Raw genomic sequence first — 25,366 nt, 5'->3', positions numbered from 1 at the left:
AGGAACATAATCAGCTCTCTTTCTTTCATTATTGCCCTTGTCCACAAAAGAGGCATCTTCAGGGCTCTCAAATCCTAGACAGAATCCTGCTGGGGGGAAAAAAAGTGGGTCATCTTCGTGACAACCTCTGAAAACAAAATCAAAGCGCTACAGCTTTGTAAATGTATGTAACTATATTAAAAACACAACTTACACGCAATATATAAATATATTGCACATATGTGTCAAAAAACACGTGGTTTTAATTACTGAGGTATCCAAGGATTTACTGCCTCTGAGCCTTTATCTGCTGTATCTCGGTCAAACCTCATAAGGCTGCATTTGAAATCACACTGTGCTAAGAAAACAAATGATTAAAGCAGAGCTAGGGAGTCAGGGGATTAGTCTATTCTGCATGGCCTTGAGCAAGTCATTTTTAGCTCTGAGGCCCTAATCTTATAGTGAGCCTGGGGCAGATGAAACCCTTGAACATCACAAAAAGCACTCTTAGATTTTTTTCCTATTTGAAAAATGGAGATGACAACAAATACCTCTTGGAGAAGCATCTTAATCACTAATCTGCATTAAATGCTTGGAAATGTGAAGTATTACAGTGATTAAGTACAAAACCAAATTAACATTTAGCCTTCAGAGTCAATAAGGTAGAATGACAACACAAGCATCCACTGTATTCAGCTCACAATCACCACTGGAAAAATCCAACACTAGGAAGCTGTAATAGTCTCTCCCCCTCCTAACCACCAGCTGTAACTATAAACAGAATACAAAAGATGAGTATCTAAATGAATTAGTCCTGAACTGCATCCTCTATCTTGTTAAATGCAGGAAGCCCACACAGAGCAGTTTCAAAGGGACTAATGAAGGAGAAAAGCAAGCTCCAGGATCTCAGTCCTTGAATTGCCCAGGCTTCAGACAAAAGGCACCAGTTCTGCAAATAAAGGAGCAAATCTTGCAGCTGCCATGACTTAGAGAACACCCTTTAAAATGCAAGACTTGTCCTTCATTACGACCATGACAACTTCACTGTCCTAAGAGGACCATTCATTCCATGTATTCAGCAGGAGACACAGAATCCTGCTGCCTGCCTGCCTTAGCAGTAAGTGCAAGTCTGGATTAGTTTTATCAGGGGTTTCACTTTTTGAACTAGTTTTCCACTTCCATGCATGAATGTAGAGTGTACCTCATATCATCAGAGGCATTTATTTGCACATAAGATGAGACAGCTGCATTGCAAGTCTGTGTATTTTCCTTACTTATAATAGGGTAGAAAATTAGAAGTGGGTTCTCAGCACCCTCTTGTGGATGTGTGCTGTGGTAACCACTATGTATTAGTAAAATTTCATTGCAATTCAAAGCTATACAATTACTTTTGCAGCAAAACTGAAACTGGGAAGCTAAATGTGAATGGCAACACTTGGTAGTTTATTATTATTTTTAATACCTGACTAAAACCCGTGTTGTTAGTGCACACATCTCTTGTGCCACATTAAAAAAGCTGCCAAGCTCCACTGCAATATGTGAACTGCAGTACTATTGAGTTCAGTGGTGGCAGGAGATCCTGTTTCTATTAGAATGTGCATCTGTGCCTGCAGGCCTAGTCAGGATCAAAGCTGTTGTCATTTAGAAAAAAACTGCCTGTGGTGGCAGCACAGAGTAAGTTCCTTCCAAGAGAAAATAGGATTCTTGCTTTCCTTATTAAGATAGCCAGAAGCTCTTCCAACTGAGCACATCATTGGAATGCTTCTGTCAGCTCTGGGAACAAATGGGAGCTGGATGCTGCCACTGGGTAGATGTGTTTTTTCGATTAGGAGGCTTTCCTGCCCCAAGAGTGTGCTTGCAGTAAGATGCCCTTTGCAAGAGCACAGAGACAGAAGCAGTCTTTTATTCTGTTTTTGCACACATGCATATGAAATGATCCCCCTGTAAGCAGCTGTTGGCCACACAATTTACAGACCACGTTAAGTTTTTAAGTCCAACATGAAGAATTCAGAGAAGTCAAGGAAGACTGATACATACAATAATTAGTCCTAATTACACACACATGTGGTAAGGGTTTGCCTTAACACAGTAGCTTCCAGCATGTTTAACCAAATCCTGGAAGCAGTTCCAGTCCTGTCTAAATGCACAAGCCTAACCAGCAAGCATCAGCAATGTTGAGAACACTCACAGTGAATTAAATACACACAAGGCTTCTAAAATATGCTCAGCATTCAATCTTTCCAGCCTTTTATTTTTTGATAGCAGCAATACAATTTCTGCTCCAAGTATACTGAAATTTATGTTTTTCCTCATATGCACACAGAGCAGTTCCCATGAACTGCCCCAGCTCAGCCCTGAGCACAGTTCTGCAGACAGGCTGCTGCTACTACACCTGGCCTGTGCTCTTCACTTTCACTCACCCACCCCTGAGAACATCCCAAGCCTCACAATACCAAGAGGTTTAACAAGGGTGCCTCTCAGTCACCATGCCCAGTATCTACTGCAGTGCCCACATAACTTCAACATCCATAATACTGATAACAAAATACAAATTCCCATCGATGTGGATTACTTCCCTTTGGCACTGCAGCTAATGTATGTTTTGTTTTTTCTCAGGAAGTACAATTCAGGCACATACATACACAATTATCTCTGAGGAACTTAATACTACCCAATGAAATACTGTAAGTTTTGGTGTGGTTTTGTTCTATCTTACTTTATTTTTTCCAAAAATATAAATTCTAATACATTGCTGTCTATTAGTTCTGTGTTCCCTTTGAAACACTGTCCTGTTCTGTTGGATCCAGAATCATCTGTGCAGTTAACTGCACTTCCAGAAGCTATTCCTCCTGCAGAACGAGAACAGCAGCTCACCTTTCTGTGTCAGCCCAGACACAGTTACAGGACACAGTCAGGAGAAGAGCAGTTTTATAATGCAAGCTCTTTTCAGGCTTGCACAACTGTGCCTGTGCCTTTCAAAAAAACCAAAGAGCCAAGCCTTTACTACTTTTGTTTCCTTTACAATTGCACTGCTTATGTTCCCAACACATAACAGATTGTGCCACCATACTTTCTGTGGGCTAGGCACAGTGTATAAAAACTAAAACAAATGTTTAATGAACAGTAACCTATATAGTCCAGCAAAGTCTGTAAGAAATGACAGACTGGAGTTAAGCATCTTAAAAGTACAGTTTTGAAAAGTGAAATTCACATATCTCAGCAGGTGCTGCAGGGTTTCTGTTTGTCAGGAAAATGGTTCTGAAAAGTTTTGGAATATTTCAGATGGCTTGTGGGTCTATAAATATAACTACACCATTAGGAAAAAATTCCTACTCACAAGAATGATGTATCATGGTGATCAGCAAAGCAGAGCAGAGTGGGCTGTGCTCCTCCCTCATGGTTTCTTTATGGTATTCCTTTCACTTTGCTAAAGCTGCTGCTCAGAGGAAACAGGAGTAGCTTTGGTAAGCAGTTATCCCTGTGGCTGGCTGACATAATTTAGGACAGGCAGTACACTGATTTTCTATTTCCCTTAATGGGTCACACATACAAAACAGATACACCAGATCATCTAAAGCAGAATTAATTTCAACAATACAATTTCTGCCAACATGGAGTACAACTAAGAAAACCTCAGATGAGGACATGGTATTGCAGAGCAACCTACACCTAAGCTAAAGTGGCAGATATTATTTAGGCCTCTGACAGAATAAGGCCACATTTTTAATCATATAATGCATATTACGTATCTCCAAAAGATTTGCAAGATTTTTAGACTACAACTCTTCTTCTTTTGTTTCTCAGACTACCATCAGTTTGTCACTTCCGATTAACCTGAATATGTACATTTTCCAATTTTCAGTTACAGCTTTCCAGATTTTGGTCACTGTTTGGGATATCGCTGTCCAGAAATGCAGCATCTAAAGACGTCAGCAGAACGTCAGTGCACCCACCTTAATCCACTGACCCTTTCGGGTGAATACGAGCCACAGCCTCGCCAAGCCTGGGAGCAGCTGAGCTGTTTCCTCCTCCCTGTCAGGTGCACCAGCACACAGATGTGGCTTGACTTGGGATTTCTTTTTGAGCACTCTGAAGATTATTTCCCTTTTTACAGTGACAAGAGCAAAGCTTGAACCAGATGGTTTTAACTCACTTTAATGTCAGCGAAAGGCTGTGTCCTCATCTACTGCCATGCCAAGCAACAATCAGCAAGCACCTGCCTTTTAGCTCCATGGTATGCTGCAAAACACTGACACAGATGATGACAAGAATGTGTATATGTGTATATAAACCCTGTCAAGAATACCTGACTCTAAGAAACAGTTCCTCTCTGCCCCACCAAGTACGTATTTTGAAAAAAAATCCCAAAATGTTAAAAGCATGTTTCAGAACAGTTTGTTCCCTGAGCACAATAAAAATATCCCTCTGCTGTATGAAAAAAAAGTTTATTATAATTTAGGAATATGAGCAAAAGTAAAGTATTTTATAATAGCTTAAAATCCATGGCAATCTCCCCTGTCTTTGTGTCAAAGTGTATAGCATATGTGACAGCAGCAGGGGCTGCCAGAGTTTCTGACTCAATAACAGAACTGAAGAAATAGACAGCTTGCTTGCAGTGGCGATTCCAGTCACAGTTTCCCTGCAGGAGAGAGTTCAAAGTGCAAGCAGTCAAACCTCTACCATATTATTACCATACAGTAACAATGCAGTACGAGTTCCTGTTCCCAGCTGAGTCCACAAGGATCAGCATCATCATTTCCACTGCCATCCACCCCACTATAGGAATGCATCACTTGAAATACCATGTGCTACTCTGCACAGAGAAGCCAGAGGAAAAAATGCATTTTGGTCAAAGAATATTTAGATAGAATACCAAAAGTACTCCTTCCCCTCCAAATGTTTGCTTTTGTTAAATTGAGAAACGGTATTTGTAATAAACTCTGAGTTAGCATCATACTTAAACTCTGAATTGATTCCAAACTACGGAGCATTTTGATCCAATGCAGATTGTCCCATTTTAAGCATTTTAAGGTACATCTTCTGCTCCCTGCAAAAACACCAACAGATATTTCTGCTAGTCCTGTCTATGTAGTGTTCAAGCAGCGTAACAAAGAGCACTACACAACCCAGGCATGGCCAACAGGGACCCATTTTTCAGCACTGTAATCCTACAGACTTTGACATAATAATTTAGATTGAAGATGTACCTTTTCATTTGAAATTCGCATCAGTCCTGTACTTATGGAGATATCTGCAGCAAGATGATATTCCATCCACAAAACTGCTCCATGGCTCTTTCCTTTCCTGGGGAGAGGTGGAAGATAAAACCTGTTACTTCATACAGTACTGACAGCTCACAGTGACACTGCACTACTGTGTAAGTGAGAGCTGTAAAATCATGGAGAACTTCTTTCCTTGAAAAAAAGTTGAACAGCTGAGTGATTCGGTAATTAGGCAGCAGCTTGTAAAATATTTGCAGATATGAAATCTAAAAAAGGTAAGGAAAAGGAGAGTGTGTCATGCTTATATCTGCTCAAAAGCACAGTCATTTAACCAGCACTGAGGAACACGGCGTAGTTACACTGCATGTTCACACAGCACCCCCTTTAGAGACCCCTTTCTATTGTTCATGAATTTTGAGGAAATATTTACCACACATACCATGTCATTTGAAGAAGCAGAGGTCCTGCCAGTGTGCTGCCTACAAATACAACTGCTGCAAAGGCAGAGACCCCACACAGGTGGCTCTGGATTTTGTGAAACCTTGAATTTTGTTTCACAATGAGAAACATACAATCACAGCAGTGTCTGAGCTACACGAGATCTAGATAGCGAAGAAAGAACCCCCAAAAACCTTTCCCCTGATTTTTAATTCTTAAACAGCATTTTAAGCTTCAACAGAATTAGGGACAATTTATAGTTACATTATAGTGAAAAATACCTCAGAAGACATTACAAATATCAAAATTGCCAGAATTATAGTCAGAAGGAAGAATAGCATACATTTTAACAGCTATCAACACAATAATTTAAAGCTATTAAACACAGTAATTTATTAAACACAATAATCTGAAAAGCTAAATAGAAGCTTTTTCTGCAAGAACTCAGCAACAGGGAACAAACAAAGACTAAAAACATCCAGTTACTTTCTCTACACCACATATTAATCTATTTAAATTTTAAATCACAGTAACAGCTAGAAAAATGTTGTTTTTTAAATACAGGCATATTATCTAATCTAATAATATCTAATATTATTGTTATAGCCTATTGAGAACAGCCACAGGAAATTTGTGTTAGAATAACTTCCCCAACTTTGAGTCACATTATTAAAAACTGTCAAGTATGTTCCCACCATTAACTACAATAGACAAAGAACCTAAACACGAGGTAAAAAAATGGATGCTGATAAGAATATTTCTTGCAAAAAGAATATTTCTTCACTGACCGCAAAAGATTTACAGAGCCCTCAGTGCTGAGACAGTGCTGGGGCACAGTCGTTCTGAAGTCAAATGTCAAAACTTCCTGTGGGTCAGACAGTGACCTGCAAGGATATTCCCACAGAGGGTGAGGTTCTGCTTCCTTGGATTCCCTAAAATTCAGAGAATCCTGAAGAAAGAAAGGAATAAAATTATCAAAAAACAATCAAAAGGCAAATAGTCCATGTTTTCAAGTTACTTACATGTCCTTAACCCAGAGTAATTAAGCAATAAAGCTGGAAGAGGACAGGACTGCCCTTCTTAAATACAAAGGAAAAAGTGTCCTATGTGCATTAAACCACGTGACATGACAATGGCCCTCAGCAATGAAAGAAAACCAGGCACTTTCAAAATAAAATGCACTTTCTGCTCCCTCCAGACAAATTCTACTCTACAACTGCCTGTACTCCTCCACAGTGACTGCAAAGGTAATCTAAATGGCTAACTCAAATATGGATATTGACAGTCCAGCTCTAGAAATCGATACAAATAAATCTCACCCTTCCTATCTACTTCTCAGTAGTCCATAAGCCTCTTCCAAAAGCACCTCCAAGTAAGGCAGGATTCATCGATAAACAGCTCCCAAACCATCTCATGTCAAGCTCAGAATCACATTTTGAGAATAGTTTTTTTCTTTTTGAATGAACAGAATTATTTTCAAAACACGGCAAAGCACTGAAGAACTTCACAAGTAAGAAGTAACCAACAACCCCAAACCCACACCACGAAAGTTCCATTTTACAAGAACTAAGCAGTCACCATAGTTCTGAAAGACTAAAACAGTGGTGTTCTGCTTAACATACAGGCTTTCCAACAGTCACTAATTGCTTTATTAAGCCAAGTTGAGCTTTTGTTTTGCTGAGCCTTGTGCTGAAACTATTGTCAGGCTTCTTACTTTAATCATATCATCCATAGTCTGGACATCAAAACCTTCACAGATGCCACATGGACTCCGGATTCTCCATAAGTCCTGTAAACAAAAACAGGATTTTGTTTGGCTTTATTAAAGGAAACTGGCCTTTGCATATTAATGATGAAAGAACTTATTTAATTTCCATTATCATTGTAGGTAAACACTTCACAATCTTTAGTTAAGAAGTCCTCAATAGCTGAAAGAAAAGGTTTATAGCTTTGTAAAATTTCTGAAAGATGACTTTTCAAATTATTTTTAAGATGTGCTCAAATTCAGAACTGTGCACAGAGGTTAAGAAAAAAGGAACATGCAATTAGGAATCCTGCCTTCAGTCTTATCAACCACCATTTCAAAAACGGTTATGTTGCAGAATATCTAATTTTATAAATAACCACAACTGTCACATGCTTCAGTAATCTCTAATCAAAAGAAATATTTTAAAACATTCAGCCCTTCCATTTTAAATGGCAGAATTACTTGAATTAATTTGCTGGACAAGAGATAGCTGAAATAGTAAAACTCACCCTCAAGATATCAAATATTCTTTTCTGAGGTGATAAGTACAAAACATACTGGACAGTATTAAAATGCAATACACTTGTCATGAAAAAATCCTAGAAGAGTACTTATTTCAGTAGATTTGTGTAAATATCAAATGGATACTTCTAAAGAAGCTCACCTGGAACTCCACAATCATCATGTGCAAAGAAGCAGACTGAGGTAGGACAGTGACATTGCTGGTGAGGTGACTGCTCACAGCTGTCCTGGCATACCAGAAATACAAGTTATGCCATGGCAACAAACTTGTACTGAAAAACGGCTCTCCCACAAGAACGGAAATCTTGGCAAAGAAAGGAGGAGATAAAAAGCGTTACAAGAACAACTCAGTAACACAGGCTGTTTGAATTTTCCAACAGCTACCAATACAACAGAACAAGTGACATCATCTACATCAGAACTTCTATTGCTCCATAAAGATTTAATTACTGGATCCTGCACGTACAGCACACCAGACATACTTCTGTGGGTTTAGTCAGCACACTTTAAAATTAATTTTCCTGCAGTAAAGTTTGAGAGAAAAGACTGCATTTTTAGGTTGGAAGGCTTTGTAACGAGTCACAGTATTTTAAAATTTTTAATTTAATGACATTAGTACTTTCAAAGAGATTGCCATCTTCCTGAGGGGCTGGCCAAAGAAGAACTGCAGCCTTGTAGTACACACACAGTTAAACCAGTTAAACTGCCTCAGCAACTGGTGCAGATTACGCAGCAAGGGAAAGTCACATCCTTTCAAAAACAAAGCAACAATCCTCCCACAGTCTTTAGGTCTCCTTTAGTTTTAGTGGCACATCATCTGAACCATCTACTCACTGCATTTTGCAGAAGCAGGATGTCATGGGACTCAATGTGGTTACAGCAGCACAGCAGAAAAGCAAAAACAATTTTTACCTTCTGGTCACTACCACCTTCCTGAAATTCAGTATATTGGACAACTGTAACATACCTTTTTATCTTCGAAATGAGAAGGCTTCAGCAACTCAGGACGTGCTTCTATTATTTTAATTTTATCTTCAAGATGATTTGCTTTAAAAAACTAAAACCAAAAAGTAGCATGCTGTCTTTAGCAAAAGTCACACGTGAGACTCAAACACATACCAAAATAATGATTTTATTGAAAACAAATTATAAAAAAAAAAAAGCCAAAAATTTTTTTCTAAAAAACTGCCTACCATATCTTATCAGGTTGATGAGATATGCTGTGCATCCTACTCTTGAAGGATGCACACACTTAGAGCCAACATGTCACACCTACTGAACTAAAGCACATGCCCTTCATATTCTTTCATACAAGTATATAAAAAGGCAGATAACACAGAAGTTGCCTCACTTTCTTTCATTTGTACTTTGAAAGATATAGGAACGACAGTCAAGAAAGATAAGAATCACTTCAACTATGAAACACTGCATATTTGGCTTCTGTTTGCCTACTGTTCCTGTTCTGGCTGAGCCAGACCTCTTTCAAACACCCAGTGTCAGCTAAAAGAGCCTCAGCCAAAGATGACCTCAGGAAGCTGTTTCCATTCCCTTCTTAGGCACCAGCTGCCTCTCCTGAACAGCCTCCACTTCACTGGCAGAGTCTTTCGTGCTCTTCCCCAAGGCAGCAGCTGAAACACCGTTTGCAGTGGAGCCACTGCCTGCTGTCTCCTAAGAGCAAACAGCATCCTCCAACACATTCATTAAACTGATTTAACTTCTAAAAAATTGATGCAAGAACAACAAACAAAGGCATCAACTCTGGCTTAGTAACACCATGGGTCATTTACTGCTTTAACAGAAAATGGAATACTCACTTTTTCCATGACAGAACAGGACACACCAGAGTTTTCTATTGTAAACACCTAATGAAAACACACAACAATTAGTCAAACTAGTTTTATAGTTTTTAATTCAAAGAAGATGTTAACTAAACAATGAAGGAATACTTTGATGCCCCAGTGAGCACAGTTCATAAGAACCATGCATCTATTCCACACCCCACTGTCACAGACCTTTTTAAGAACTAAACACCTCAAACAACTACAGGCTAAATAATTCTGTTTTCACAGCCATACAAGGAAAAAACACCAACAGAATGCAAGTATTTTATTTTCCTTTTTTGAGATGTACAGAGCATATTAAAATTTGCTCTAGGCACACATTTATTCCTGAACAAATGCAAGCATTGTGCCAGATCAAGCTCCAGCAGTGCTCAGTCCTTGTGAGCACTGTTTAACATGTTTAACATCAGTGCAAAGTGCTCAGAAGCCTTTTGCAGGAAGAAAAAAAATTAAGTTTTGTTTTTAATTGGTGAATAGCTAGGCAGTATGCTACATTCCTCAGATTATGTTACATTACATGTTCCCAGATATTCAGTCCAACTATAACAGATTTTAGGTTGAAGAGCCCCATGACAGAACACACCGAGTAAGGTACCTGCATGTAAGTGAGACTGCCAGGCAGCTCTCAGCTCTCATTTACACACAGTCTCAGGATAATAATGAGCTGGAAATGAACTATACAAGAGAAAAATACCAAGCTAAAATGTAACAATCTGAAAAACAGGATGAAGTATTGTACCTGCTTTGCTCCAAGATAGTGAGCCAGCACAGGCAGCAGACTGCCATCACTGATACAAAGGCAAACACTATCTGTGTCCAGAACCTACAGAAAATAAATAATCATTGTTATTTCTGTTCCAGATGAAAAAGTTTTCCCCACTTTATACACTTCCATATAAAAGAAGGGTAAAAAATGCTCATGTAGTCCCCTTGGCTTAGGTTTGAGAAAGTTTGCACAAAAATGATTTGGGTGTCTTTATTCAACTACCAATACTACTTTTAACAAATACACAGAGCTGCTACAAGTTCCTATACAAAAACAGTTGCTTACAATTTAAAACTGTAAAACTAAAGTTTTCATGACAAAAGCATAACTTAGATCTGCTGATGGAAAAAAAAATTCTTGGTGAGCAAAGTCCTTTGCAGAGGAGAAAAAATTCCATAAATAATTTCTGTAAATAAAACAATACGTGCATCCATCACAGAAGCCAAAAAAGCCTCCAAGCAACATGCACTCACTGTCCTCAGTGCCTGGATGTACTGCTGGGTCCGGTCCTGGTCGTTTAACTCCCCAAAGCGTGCTCTGTTCCACAGCAGGTGAGCATGGCACCTACACACTGGGCTCTCAACACCCACAGCCACTTCATTCTCCTCTTCACTGCAAAAAAATGGCAGTGAACTGTTAACTACAGCACCAGTGACACGCCAACAGCTACAGGTATGCATGCTGGCCAGAGTGCACATCAACTACAGCACCAGTGACATGCCAACAGCTACAGGTATGCATGCTGGCCAGAGTGCACATCAACTACAGCACCAGTGACAAGCCAACAGCTACAGGTATGCATGCTGGCCAGAGTGCACATCAGTGCATTACGGACTCTGCTGTTACCTTCTCAAAGTTACAAGTTCTTCAATGACATTTTTGTAACTTTGCATTTCCAAACAAAGAGAGGCCAAAAAGAACCAATTTTAACCTTCACAACCGAGAAACCCACCCACTTTCCCACTAAGTGTGATGGTTAGGTTTTTAGGCTTTGTTCTTTTAGAAAAAAGTTACTCGTTTGGATTCCTGAGTAAAAAAGGCATAGGAAATTCAGACATTTTATAGCTAGCACTGATTTTTAAAAATGTTAGCTGCTACTGTCATCACAACCAATGTGATTAAGCTCCTTCTAATCTGAGAAAAAGGCAGCAATCTCAAAAAGACAGTGCTGACTAAGAAAACAGAAAATGGAAACAGAATTATTATTTCACTTCTTCACCTACATGCCAGCTCAGCTGAGTTGTATTTTAGGATTTCCAGGAATCAACCATGAGTGGTTTTTGTTCCTCTGTCACAGCATGCCACAAGGTACAAGGCAGGACCTTGCCGTCCAAATGTGTTTTTACACATAATGTGTGTTTTGCAGCTGTACATTGCCCATGAAGCAGCTTTACATAATTTTCTAGTCTTTAGGTTCTTATCTTGCTCTTCTACAAAAATAGATGCTCTAAGAGCAGCAGATACTCGAGCCTGGAGTAAATTAGCAGCCTTTCCCCCCCTGGAGTTGTTACCTGGCTTTCTGCAGCGTGTACCACACAGAGTACTCATCCCGACAGGCAGTCAGGTGCACCTTCTCACCCTGCACAACCGGCTCCTCCTCGGGCAGGAAATACACACACTGCATCCAGTGATCTCTCCACTGAAAAGGGTTCACACACAACCTCTCAGCAACAATGCATAAATTGTGAATGGAAAGTAAACAAATAGCAGGAAACAATTGGGAAGAATGGGCACAAATCTGAAGGACTGATGCATGATTGACTGAACGAATCCTGGTCACATTAGCAAGGCTGAATAAAGACCAATAACATGTATTGAATAAATGTACTCTATACAGATTTCTCACAACAGAATAAGCCTGAGGCCACTGGCTTGCTCACTAGCTAAGCTTCTATTTCAATCACATGAAAAACAAACCCAAAATTGCTTTGCATTTATTGATGCTGTTTCACCTCTGTAGTTCACTTATCTTAGAAACCTGTATCAAACTACTGACAGGGACCTGTGGCTGGAGCCTCGTGCACCAAGTGAGGTCACTCACTGACAGGGCAACTATTTTGTGTTTCAAAAAGCCATTTTTTGCACTGCAAATATTCCATGCTGATTAGCCATTCTAAGCTGACTGAAGGCCCTGAAGTTTCAAATTTTATTCTCAAACATGGTAACTACCAACAATCATTTTGTAACTTCCTTTTGACCGTGTTCGTCCTACTAGTAAATACATTCATGCAAAACCACAGGAATCTGATGTAACAGTGCTCACCTGTTTCTCTAATGATCTAGCATGAATCCAGTATTTTCCTACACCAGTCTTTTTTGTTCTATGAGAGTATAAATATATTACCATAAACTAAACATTTTGGAAATTTAATAGAAGAACTACATGGAAGCAAACCACAGACTAATATTTTGACCAGGGATAGAGACCAGTTAAAGAAAAAAATACATGGAAATTTTTGTATTATTTCTTGAAAGTAAAAGAAACAACTGTATCTGGAAGACGGTTTCAGAATTTAAGCTTTACATAAAGGATTACTCTTAAAGTTTAACATTAAAGAAAACCTACAATGGGTACATAATACAGTTAACATGTCTACAGTTTACATATTTAGCATCTTCAAATACATTAAACATAGCAAAGTTCCTAAACAATTTAAGGGACAGCTGCTTAAAACACCCAGTAAGGCCTTAACTCAAGATAGTTGCTCACAGCCATGTGACAATGGTGTCTGAAGGCTCAGTATTTTACCTGCAAAGCAGAAGTGGGGTTTACCCAGTAGGGAGCCATTGTGCAGTTTATCATCCCAGAGGGGTCCATGTCAATGTCCCACCAGGAAAGAACAATTTGTGCCTTCCCAGATTTAACAGACTCCAGCTGCACTCTATAGCAGGTTGAAGCACTCTGTACTGGCTTACTGAAATCCACACTGCAGAGAGGCATAAAAATTGTAAAAACAGTACATCAGTCTGCAGAAATTCTCACCAGCTTCCTAAGCTGAACACACAATTTCTGTGAAAGGCATAACAGGACAAAACAATGTCTACCTTACCTGAACATTGTCACCACATCACTAAGGGCAGTGAAGTCGCTTGAGGGCATCTGGTTCAGTTGGATATCACAAACAGAAGGAACACCTGGACAGTTCTCCATTTCTGAAGGGGGAACAATAATTTTTTCACCATCCTCTGCTTCGACATGAACGGGAAACAGTTTGTTCCAGGCCCACATTCTTTTGGATTCCACTAACTGGACATACACTGTTGCCCTGTGAGGCACTGCCTCACATCCTTCCTGAGTGGTCAAAACAAAGGGTAAATACATTCAACAGGTTTGACTTATTAACATGAATGAGAATTAAAGCAACTGAACCCATATAAAGAAAAGTTGGACTGGGAGCTTTGAAATCTTAAAACACAAGTTATTTTGGAGACTTTTGTAACATCAGAGCATCTGTCTCTCTGAAATACAATCAATGTATCTATCCTGTTCCACCTGGTTCAGCAAGGCCAGATACTTTATTAACCACACAATATTATCAGTTTAACAGCCTCATTTAGATTTGCATTTCCATTCTCATTCTGAAATAAGAGATCTATCTTGAGCTTTTCAAGGCAGAAAACTAGTAGGCTATCAACAATAAAAGAGAGTTGGTGATTGCAATGAGAAAATAAGAAAAACAATGGCTCAAATATTTATGCAATGACAACTTTGTATCCACGTTTAAAGAGTAGAAAAGGTACAAGTTGTCCTAACAATCCCCCTGAAGTCCAAGAACAATGTTTTTACAAAAAGGGACTAACAGTAATGTAGTTACATATGGAGAGCAGTACAAAGTTATGGAGTGCTATTGTCTTTATACGCTAACTGGTGAAAGTAAAATTAGAAACCTAAATAAAGTTTTGCCATCCACATTTTATTAAAGGATAATATTAGAAAGTCAAAAGAGGAAGCCCTAAAATTATACCTATAGATTATATGTCCAAGAAGGATACTAGATTAGAGTGTTTAAAATATTTCCACAGGCAAAAAGCATGTGAGAGCATAACAGGAAAAAACAAACCTACCAAAAACAAAGCAATGCCTGGGAGGTGAAGCCCATCAAATTTATAAGAATTTAATTTTTTTAAAACACCTTGGAACAAGGATGTTATTAAGGAGAGCTTCAAATCATAACCGAAAGACATTTGTTCACCAGCAAGTGTTGGTTTCAACACAAAGCAGCTAGGTGTAGTTTCAAAGCCTGTGATTTACAAATGAACTCAGGTAGCTTTATTCCAGGAATGAGCCCAGTAAATTATTCATTGAATAAGAGACACACAGCTGATGGTGTACTTACCAAGGGATGCAGAAGCCGAAGTATAATCTCTCTCTTAGTCCCAAAAAAGACAGAAGGATTTCTCTAGGGATAGGTGTGACACACTATCTTTTCTACTTTCTTACCTGTACAAGGTATTTGTGTGCGTGCTCATATGTTGGTAAAGCTCCTTCTCCTATCAGCTCTGTATCAAATAATTCTGTGACCAGGATGTTTGCACGACATTCCATATCTCCATCTAAAAGATACAAATATTGTAATATTAAGCCTTTATGTAAGGCTTTCGCGAAAATGCTATCCTAAGAACACAAGTAATTAAAAAACTTATTCCTGTTAGAGAATCTGCTAAAGACTGCAAATAATTTTCCTTTAAAAGTCTACTATGAAATACAAATGGCTACTGAAATATCACTAGAACACTTCCTTTTGAAGTAAATTTCCAATATTACTTTCTAGAGTAATAGAATAGCTGAGGTTGGAAAAGACCATCAAGTCCAACCATCAACCCAGCACCGCCACCATGTTCGCAATTAAACCATGTCTTCAATGCCACCTCCACATGTTATCTGAACACTTCCAGGGATGGTGACTCCATCCCTTCTCTGCACAGTCTGTTCAATGCTTTACAACCCTTTCCATAAAATATTTTTTCCTAATATGCAATCTAAACATCCCCTGGTACAGCGTGAGGTCATCTCCTCTTGTCCTGCCACCTGTTATCTGGGAGAAGAGGTCAACCCCCCGATTACAACCTCCTTTCACACAGTTGCAGAGAGTGATAAGGTCCCCCCTCTGCCTCCTTTTCTCCAGCCTGGATCCCTCAACCCTGGATCCCTCAGCCACTCCTCAAAAGACTTGTGCTCCAGACCCTCCGTGAGGATTAGCTGGTTTTCATTACAGACATATGGAGAATAAGACATATTCCTTCATTAAGCCTAGGCTATTTTTCTCACCTGGGCCAACTGTGACTTCAGTGGAGTGCTTGTTGATTACCTTAATCTTGTCAGAAAAACCATTTTTCTCCACTATCTTCACAGCAGCATTAGCCATGGGCCTGAAAACCTGTGAATGGCAAGAGTGTAGCAAAATGGTAGCTCACATTAGCTTTCAAAAGTGAAAGGACACCAGCACAAAATGCAATACATTTAGTTCTGAAACAACTGAACAACTTCTGTATCTTCTCCTATGTCTGAAGGCCATTACCATGAAACAAGACAGTGAGCCTTGCTTGAAAAATTCATAGAGCTCCAATGTCACTGTTACAAACTGAGTATCAGCTGTCTCCAAAAGCTGCTCCAATTGAACTTTTGAAAGACAAGAACACACATTAAAAGTATTTTAGCATTCACATTAAGCAAACTTATTTCTTTGGAAAAATACATATATGCATCAAGAGAAGCCACAAGAGACTTGCATGTGCCCAAGATAATATCTAAATAAAAAAAAGAACTCAAAAACAATCAGCACTGAAACAGTCACTGAAGTATGCCAAAAATCTGCTTTTACTAACAGCATAAATGTGAAAAGAATTTTTGTTTCCTTCACAGCAAAAATAACAAAATGACCAAGAATATGCTGAAAGGGTTTAATGTTCATATCCAGTTTTTAAACTCAAAAATTTTCAATGTTCCATCCAGTTACACAATTTGGCTACTTAAGATAAGACACTTGTGGTCACTTTGGAAACCAGCACAAAGCTCTCTGATGGCTTCCTGAGTCTATATGAAAGAGGACTGTCCCTGAAAAACGAACATCAGCTAAGATTCTAGAATAAAAAACCAACATAGATGTCTACTTGGGTAGAAATCCCCCAGTACTCTTTCAACCAGACCCTACAGACAAGTGGATCTTCTCTTTGTTTCTTTAAATGCATCAAAAACCCCCTAAACTGGCCAAAATGTTCCTGGTATTATCCTTAATATGAGTAATGGCTGTTAATGACAATCAGGATGTTTCTTAAGTGCCAATAAAAAAGGAGATGCTCTATCTCATCCCAGAGAGATGGAAAAATCAGTTCAAGTTTATTACAATCTGGCTGAGGTTATGATTAAGTGGTCTGAGAACCCATCTCCAAGAGTTAAAACTTCTCAAGATCAGCAATATGGTTAGAAAATACTGAAGTTTTTCAAAAGCATGGTTAAAGCTCTATATTACACCTGATTTTTGATTAAAAGTAGAGACAATGAAATACTAGAAAACTTGACTTTGAAATTTCAACCTGTACATTTACAGAAACTGTCCTAAAAATTAAAAATATACCATACCTTTTCAACTATGTTCTTGTAAGACCTAGGTGGTTTTGACACATAAAAGGCTTGAGTTTGCTCTTCAGCCACCACAGAAAATAACAAATGCATCCACCCCACTGATTGTGCAGACAGAACTGCACTGAAGCTTGAAAATGCAGCTATGAACACACATGCAGCATATGTGCAACCCCTAACAAATGCTCACCTCAATTGCATAGCAGAAATCCGCCCCAGCTGAAGCTGCCATCATGGACAGGAGTCCTGTGCCAGTGCCTATGTCCAGAACTATTGCTTTCTCACCTCTTTCCTTCACCCTGCTCACTGCAGCACGAATACCTTGGTAGTACTTCACATTCTGCGGAGAAGAAAAACCTTTTATCCATTTACACTTTCCATTTCTGTGCAGAAGTCTTGAATTCTCCAACCACAACTTTACAAGCAGAGAAACGCCTACAGACATTCTTTATCCCTTACAGTCACACCAAAGCCATCTCCAGCAAAAGCAAGTGTATCTGGTGGGATCGGCCCATTTAAAGTACATCTAATTTATCTTCACATTGTCACTGGTCAATCAGCTATTCATACCACATGCATACTTTCCAAATGTGATACATTTTCTGGAGCAAATAATAATAAAATTTTCCCCTGCAACACCATTCAAATAGTCATAAACTGACTCTGACATTACAGGAGCTAAAGTATTTTGGATTTAGGTTCCTCTCTTCATCTGCTGAAAAATGTTCATCCATGAGAAGCAACATGTGTAAATAGTGGGTTTTGGTTACATGCCATTAAATGGGGCTACAAGCACAGCGGCACCAAAACAGGAAAAAACCAAATGGTGTCCCCTGTCAGCTGCAGGATACACACTGAAATATATGCCTATATTCCCTTTATAATAGGCTATTGTTAAAACATTCCTTTCCAAATGATTTATCAAGCCTTTCCAAAGATTACACTACCTTTGAACATAATACATTTGGAAAGTCTGCTGGATCCCTTTCTGAACAATTCTAGTTAACACTCTCCATATACAGAATTCCACTAGAGTTGGTTTAATTACTCAGACACAATTTGCTGTCTCTACACAGCTTATTAAATGCTTGATCCCACTGATGTATCTTAATTCAATATAAATTCAAGACTCATTGTGGAGGTACCATAAAAGTCTTTCAAAAGGTCATTGATGGAATGATTGACTAAACAGCTAGAGCAGAACATTTAAATTATTCCCTCCAGACTTCAACATGCCTGCAAACATAGTAAAAACACCATAGAAGAATAAAGAGGATTTTTACAGGAGTGTAAGTAAAGTCTAAGAAGCCAAGCTTCACTTTAACAGCCCTGGAAATTTCACCTAATGAGCTCTGTCATAAATGTCAAACACACAACAGCAAAATCAGCTACTGAGTGTAAACATGTTCTTCAGTAAACAACAGAGCACAAAAGTCAGATGTAGGAAGGCATCTGTTGATCCAAGAGCAGGTCTGGTATCTTAAAGGGTACAAAAATGTGACCATTTAATCTTTCAGAGAAACCTATATAATCATGCAGTGGCAGCTGTTCAAGAAAAAGGAAATGGTCATTTTCTTCCTATTCAAAAGCTTTTGGCCTCCGTACTTACTCTGTCTTTATCGTGAAGCATATCTGCATAGCGTGACCTACAAAAACAAAATTCCAGTCAAAATATTCCATACTGCAAAGCACAACAAACTGCAGGATCTCAGAGAGCCTCCCTTGTTTTCTCTTACTAAGGCAACTGGTCCCCATGGCCCATAAATGCACAAACAACTGACATGCTATTTACCAAATCTAAGGAATAACATCATTTCAATTATGTGGCCATCAACATATAAATGAATTAATTAATTGCTGGCACATATCCTCCCCTCAGCAATGGACCAATTCAGAGATTTAAATTTCTTTGTTCCCCATAATCTAATCTTTCCATCTACTCTGGCTGTTACATTAAGCTCTTAAAAAGTTAGTACAGGAACAGATAATTGGCAATTATTTATTGCATTGGGATTTAAAAGAAATTTAGTCAATGCATTTTGCCACAACTCAGTCATTGTCAGTATTAGGATCAGCACCTCAGAAAACATTTTAAAAAGTTTAAAAGGAATCTACTTGGAGAATAGTTTACAAAATTCTACACTGGTAGTTCTGCCTTGTACATCACCAGGCACGTTCACTAACATTTAGGCTATCTACAGACTGTTCAACTCATGCTCTTAGAACTTCTACAAACATAAACCCCAAAACTGACATAAAAACAAGCTGGGTCTGCTCTTTTGTGGTGGCTTTAGGGGAACAAGCACCTTTTTGCATCATACCTGGCAATCTCCTGGTGGTAGTCATAGTCCTCAGCCTCCTCTAACCACTCCATGGCGCCAGTGGTTGGATTAGCTCTTCCACAAAAGGTCTTCATGACCAGTCTCAACTTGTACTGTATTATTGATGTATTATGTGCAGTTTTGCTGCTTTCACTCAGTAATACACCAGACACTGGCTGTGAAAAAAACACAAACCAAACACAAAACTTCCAGTGAAAACAACTGGAACTTTGGCCATCACTTGAGCTCTGGTGCCTGCTACACACGCCTTGGACAGAAGCCAAGCGACCGCTTCACGCTTTTTCTACAACGGTGTTTTAAGCTAAAACGCGTCACCCAGTCCCGCTCAGGACCTCAGCCCCAAAACAAAATCACCTCACGGTAAATCCTCGGGGAAAACCCCTCCCGCCCCGTCCCGGGGGTCCCCTCACACCCCGTGCCCGAGGAGGGCCGTGCGGAGCCCGGGCCGAGAGCCCGCACACCCCCGGGGCAGCCCCTCCTGAGGCGGGAAGGTCCGGGCCTGTCCCGGGGGTGGCGAGGGCGCTGTGCGCCATTCCCCGCCACAGCCCGCGGGCCGGGCCCCCTCACGGCTCCCGCGGGCCGGGCCCCCTCACGGCTCCCGCGGGCCGGGCCCCCTCACGGCTCCCGCCGGCACGCCCGACACACACCCACCTCCCCGCGCGGGCCGCCACGGCCCAGCACCGCCCGGCGCCCGCCCCTTCCCGCCGGGAGCCCGCCCCTTCCCCTGCCCTGTCCCCGGCGGGCCATGGCCTCCGCGGCCGTGCTGCGGGTGCAGCGGAAGCGCGGCGGCCCCGAGCCGGCCGAGGCGCTGCTCCTCGCCTGCAAGCGGCGCCGCGAGGAGCCGGTGGAGAGGAGCCTCTTCAAGCTGGTGGCGACCGTGTCCTCCAAGGTACCGCGGCCGCGGGGGCGCTTTGGCCCGGCCGGGGCTCTCCCTGGGTCTGCCGCTGCTCCCCGCGGCTCTTTCGGGAGGAGCAGCGTGTCCTGGGCCGTGCCCGAGGCCGGCGCTGCTCCTGCTGGGCAGGACCAGAGCGGCGGGCACTGCACAGTGACCGCCGTGAAAAGCTGTTCAGCGCTCGCTTTTCAGTACTGACAGACTGTTCCTCACAGAACAGTCAGTAAGTGAAGCCTGAATGTCTGCTGTTTGAGGTGCTGAAGCTCAGCCCTACAAGGATAACAACTACCGTCCACTATCTGGCCTTATATACCGAATAAAACTGGGATGTCTTGGGAAATGACCTTTGTAGGACACTATAAAGGATATTTTGCCCTAAATTCAGGTCCATCGCAGTCTTCCAAAGGCATTTGTTTTTGTTTGGACGGTTATTCCATACCACAAAGTTGTTTAAAAATCAAATTGAAAGAGTCTTAGAACTTTCCTTCTATATCTTCTGCTCTTTTCCTCTGATATCAAGTGAATATTGATTATTGTGTTACTTAAAGCAATAGTAGAAGTTAATTGAATGTTAGGAAGATCAGTGCTGCAGTTCTTATTGCACTCGTACTAGTCGTCATTAATCCCTTCTAGGAAGGAGTAGGACTTACTATGTTGATAGTGTCGTTACATTTCTCCTCCTTTTTGTTCCTCTGCTCAGAATGAACCGGTTCAGAAATACGTTAGGGACGCCATCACACGAGACAAAGCAGCTCAGAGTCTGCGGCCGTCTCTGGGAAGCACTCAGCGAATCATTGAGGAGCTCCGTTCTTCCAAGCAAGTGAAAAGGAAGGAAAACCGCTACCGTGTAATAGCCAGCCATCGACCTGGCTGTACTGAAACAGCTGCACCTGCTGCACGTGCTGAGGCTCCCACTGATGGGGACAGGTCAGACTCTGGAGCAAAGGAAGATGCTTCACAAGAGGAGGGTGGTGCTCTTGATAAGAGTTCGGACTGCTGTGCGAAATTCCAGTTGTTTGATATTGTCCAAGAGGAGATGGTGGGAGACTCCAGCATAACCTCTGCAAACTCACAGGTCAGCAAATCAACTTAGTGTTCTTGAAGTACTTTGGTATCACTGTCAAGTGGTACGTGTGGGCAGAGTGCTGTGGGAGTTTGTTTGCACTGTAAGTATTCACTATTTAATAGGAGCCTTAACTAGATATTTGCAAATTGGAATATTGTACAGAGACTAACTTCCATGAGGATCCTGAAGTGCACTAATGTTGTTTGGACGGAGCGTGGAGTTGCTGCTACAGGCAGGGCTTTACCACCCTGCTTTTTCTGTGCCCTGTTCATTTCAGTAGTTTCTAATGAACTGGTCACAGTTGTTTTCTCTTATTACCTGAAACATGTGCTACTGAAACATGCACAGTCCCACAGTAATTGGGAAATTCCTCAGTGTCTTTCTGTTCGAGGTTGCTCGTGGTGTAAAAGCATTCCAGTAGGAAAGTGTTTTGGTCTCAGATGGCAGGATGTCATGCTTAGTTAGCTGCAAAGAAAACTGGTGGCTGTAACCAAGACTTTGTCTGCATGACTTGAGTGGAAATAAGCATTTTTTATTTTTTCTCAGCAGAAGATTGATCCAGATGTGATTCTCTGCAATGCAGTAGAGATGATCCGTGAGCGTTTAAATGTTTCTGAAGATGCTAAAAAACACCATGACAAGGAAGATGAGTATGTTTATGACATCTACTATAAGGAAACATCAGCCCCTGGTTGGATCGAAAATATCCTTTCTGTACAGCCCTACAGAGAAGAATATGAATGGGTAAGGGTGTGGAAAAAACAAACTTTCTTAAATAGAAAGGTCACAAATAAATGCTTTAAAGCCTGTCATTAAAAATTGCCATGCCAAGAAAGGTCCTTTGAGGTAGATACTACACATATGCTCAGTGACTTCTGCCTTAGGCCTTTGATAACTGCTAGTCCTGTGTTCTTGCAGGCTACTGTTCATTCAAGGAAGTCATGATATGACTGAAGACTGAAGGGATGGTGCTGATGTACTCAGAAAAATCTATCTGGTTTCAAACTGCCAATTACATTTTGGCACACAAATGTAAACTTGAGTAATTCATGTCTCATTTGTGATTAGGAGGCAGTAATTAAAATATTGTTAATATGTCTGAGTGAGAAGAGGAGCAAGGGGGGCACACAACTTTATCAGTATTTGAGGACTTGGCTTTAACCTTCAAATGAGATACTTTTCATGGTAGAATTGTCCTTCAGTGACTGTGGAGTTAGGATGTAAGCTTCAGTCTTTTGTTCTATAGATACTGTGATCAATAGATTTACATATTGGAAACATGAAGCTACTTTTTCTTGATCTATAACACTACTGCTGAAGTAAGTAGGATTAAGTTAGACATTAACATTTAAATGCTGAAGTGGAACATGTAAATGTGTAACTCCACTGATTTTTCACCTAAAGCATATTTGAAGTGTTATGGTGAACATACTGACAAGTCCAATTTTTCTGCAGTGTGCTTTGTGTAACTGCAGATTTCCTTATGTCATCAATGAGTGTCTCTTGGCTCTTTCTGGTCTGTATGGTATTGCATAGGTGAATGAAAACCCACTTAACATTCACTACAAATACAGACACTCGGCATTCTGTTTTGTGTTGCCATGCAGGTAAATGATGATCCTGTCCCAGAGGAAGTATATGAAGATGAAGATGATGAAAATGATGAAAATAACTGGCGTAATGATTATCCTGAAGAAGATGAATTCTTACCTGAGGAAGATGGAGAAAAAGGTACACCTGTAATAAATGCTTTTTCCTTTCCTGCTGTGCACATATAAATCCCATTCTTTTTACATGCTCAAAAAGCAACTTAAATGAGCAGTGCTAGGATAGTGTTCTGCTCTTACAATGAGTAAAATCTGCTTAGAGGAAGATTATCTTTCTTGGAGCTTGAAGACTGTTTTTGCAAAGTCAAAATTAAGAAGTCATTTTCAGATTGCTGCAATTGGAAAGGATTGTTTGCTTTGAGAAGGAATCTATGACTTGGGTCCACATATTTGTGAAATGCTGCCTTCTTAAGTCCCCATCCCAGAGTATTCCAAGCACAATTCAAACCTCACCTAATACAGAAGTTGTTCAGACTTTGTTAGTTCCACAAGAAGCTTAAAATAGTCTGATTAACTTATTTAACTAAAAAGAAGGGATAATCTATTAGTGTTGATGCTCTTTTTGTAGAGCCTGAAGAGAGCTCCAGTGACGAGGACCAATATTACAGGAGAAGAACGTGGGACAAATACCGACAGGAGGTTCTACAGGAATTTGGATACGACGAGATGGAAGATCTGGGTTCTGACTAACAGTTCTTTTTTGAAGATGACAGGTGTACTGAAGATGAAATTCTACTGCTGTAGGAGAATGTACCACCTGAACAGCCAACTTCAGCTGGTAGATATTGAACAGAGGGGTGTGAGTTGACAACACCGATTTTTGTTCGAAGCCAAAGTGTTGTAGTCTTTCTGCCCACTGTGTGTACTGAGGTTCTGAAGGAACTTTTTTTCCCCCAAAGCTCCCCGCCCAAGTATTTGTACCTGTAGTGACCACACCTCCACGTTCTACACAGAGGAACTGCTGGCAGCAGCCCTTCTGGTCATGCCTAATGTGTCAGCTTTCACAAGAAGATCAATGTGTCTGCCCTGCTGGCAAGTGGAAGTCTTTGAGAAAGGCACTGTCCTAGTGCTTTCTACTGTATTTGTTTCTGAGTGTCAAGTTACTTTCTTTACAAGTGTTGGAGAATATGAAATGCCTTGGCCTGTCCATTACTTTCCCAGTAGTTTTACTGTTGGAGTAGAACAATGCATACTTAAATTGTAAATAAAAATGTTTTGACTAAGTTTTCTGTACTCGTTTAAAGATCATAAGAAGTTGGTACAGCAGAAGCCACACCACTATCTTAACTTACATTTATACACCTTTAAAACAATGTAATCCTACGTGTTTGAACACACAAAGTATTTCAGCACTACCCTCCTCGAGCCTGTAAAGAATAGCTAATAGGATGTTAGATCAATGTCATGCAAGAGCTTTAGGCTGCAGCAGTGACTTTAGGCCAGTTAGTTCTGACTGGTAAAGTCCAAGCAGTGGAGGCAAAGGGTTTTTTTGTTGGTTTCAGAGAAAGGTTATCTGGCCACAGATAACCTTTGTTACCTTTGCCACAACCCGTGCCTGTTGAAGCTATGCTTGCTCACTGGACAGATGTCTCAGTTTGGATACTGAATTTATTCCAACCATATGCAAGATTAAAAAGATGGATTAAAATAGCTAAATGATAGTTTTTAGTTGGCATGTAACTTCCTCAGCTAGAATTTAACTATCTTAAATCCCAATGCTGCTTCATAAATGCATCCCAGGGCTCCATTTTATGTTAGTCTTCACCATCTACTACCACGTGCCGTTATCTGTACTTTCCAAGATAACCTTAGTCATGGAGTCAGTGCAAAATTGCAAATATTCCCACTTGTTAATTCAAGTGGCTGATGCAAATGTGATGCACCACTGGAAGTGTGCATTGCTTCAGCCATAATCTGATTACAAGATTTAGTTCAACTTAAATGCACCAAACAGTACCTGTGGCCAAACTCAGATCAACTGAGGGAGACATTCTGAACTAAGGTAAAGATTCCAGGTATGTTTCTGAAGTACATCTCACTCTTGTAGCCAAAGAGGCTGGCTGCTTCTTGCCTTTTGCTGCACTAAAATTCAGTATTAAAAATGTCCTGCTGTCAGGCTTACAGCTATGGAATTACAAATACTACTCATTAGCATGTCTGTACTGCAGTAGTACTTTCATTTTTATTTCTACTATCTCTCCCTGCTGCTTAGCTTTCAGGATCTAGTTGTTGCCACAAAAGTTCTGCTGTTGAGGGAAAAAAAAAGAAAACTGATTTCTTCTGTGACGTGGTCATTTTCTGGTGAACAGCACTGATATTAATAAGGGGAATTTTCTGACTGCTAAGGTCACAAGGCTACTGGGT

The 25,366-nt window shown here is 40.3% G+C and overlaps 2 protein-coding genes across 4 annotated transcripts; one reads left to right on the top strand and one right to left on the bottom strand.

Moving 5' to 3' along the window:
• On the bottom strand, nt 1-20,128 carry PRMT7 (protein arginine methyltransferase 7). 3 transcript variants are annotated; one of them, XR_007628417.1, is made up of 18 exons: nt 19,417-19,825; nt 18,705-18,741; nt 17,286-17,435; nt 15,785-15,893; nt 14,957-15,069; nt 13,566-13,807; nt 13,265-13,442; nt 12,027-12,154; nt 10,989-11,127; nt 10,489-10,572; nt 9,723-9,770; nt 8,876-8,965; nt 8,051-8,212; nt 7,354-7,428; nt 6,428-6,588; nt 5,187-5,283; nt 3,317-4,618; nt 1-86 (listed from the first exon to the last, which is right to left on the bottom strand). XR_007628417.1 is itself a non-coding variant. In XM_050311037.1 (18 exons), exons 2-18 carry the CDS (start codon nt 19,509-19,511, stop codon nt 4,463-4,465), a joined length of 2,064 nt encoding a protein of 687 aa, XP_050166994.1. In that variant the 5' UTR covers nt 19,512-19,592; nt 20,089-20,128; the 3' UTR covers nt 2,201-4,462. The 3 variants fall into 3 exon arrangements, 2 of the variants coding, with proteins under 2 accessions (XP_050166994.1, XP_050166995.1); XM_050311037.1 differs by lacking the exon at nt 1-86 and adding an exon at nt 20,089-20,128 and having other exon boundaries at nt 2,201-4,618; nt 19,417-19,592; XM_050311038.1 differs by lacking the exon at nt 1-86 and adding an exon at nt 19,850-20,045 and having other exon boundaries at nt 2,201-4,618; nt 19,417-19,592.
• Nucleotides 20,129-20,170: 42 nt separating this feature from the next.
• SLC7A6OS (solute carrier family 7 member 6 opposite strand) lies at nt 20,171-24,226 on the top strand. The gene is made up of 5 exons (XM_050311158.1): nt 20,171-20,326; nt 21,030-21,404; nt 21,945-22,139; nt 23,003-23,126; nt 23,571-24,226. Exons 1-5 carry the CDS (start codon nt 20,183-20,185, stop codon nt 23,690-23,692), a joined length of 960 nt encoding a protein of 319 aa, XP_050167115.1. The 5' UTR covers nt 20,171-20,182; the 3' UTR covers nt 23,693-24,226.
• The last annotated feature ends 1,140 nt before the right edge of the window (nt 24,227-25,366 follow it).

The sequence above is a fragment of the Myiozetetes cayanensis genome, unplaced genomic scaffold, assembly GCF_022539395.1.
Source record: "Myiozetetes cayanensis isolate MyiCay16 unplaced genomic scaffold, myiCay2020 scf16, whole genome shotgun sequence".
NCBI lineage: Eukaryota > Metazoa > Chordata > Aves > Passeriformes > Tyrannidae > Myiozetetes > Myiozetetes cayanensis.
The sequence above is the reverse complement of the archived record's forward strand: the minus strand, read 5'-3'. Positions and strand labels throughout refer to the sequence as shown.

Coding starts and splice junctions, on each gene's coding strand:
- PRMT7 (XM_050311037.1), bottom strand. CDS start 19,511: ATGAAGACCTTTTGTGGAAGAGCTAATCCAACCACTGGCGCCATGGAG. Junction 9,771..10,488: donor ACTATCTTGGAGCAAAGCAG/GTACAATACTTC, acceptor TGTTTTCATTAG/GTGTTTACAATAGAAAACTC. Junction 8,966..9,722: donor CCTGTTCTGTCATGGAAAAA/GTGAGTATTCCA, acceptor TTTTGGTTTTAG/TTTTTTAAAGCAAATCATCT.
- SLC7A6OS (XM_050311158.1), top strand. CDS start 20,183: ATGGCCTCCGCGGCCGTGCTGCGGGTGCAGCGGAAGCGCGGCGGCCCC. Junction 20,327..21,029: donor TGGCGACCGTGTCCTCCAAG/GTACCGCGGCCG, acceptor TCCTCTGCTCAG/AATGAACCGGTTCAGAAATA. Junction 23,127..23,570: donor TGAGGAAGATGGAGAAAAAG/GTACACCTGTAA, acceptor CTCTTTTTGTAG/AGCCTGAAGAGAGCTCCAGT.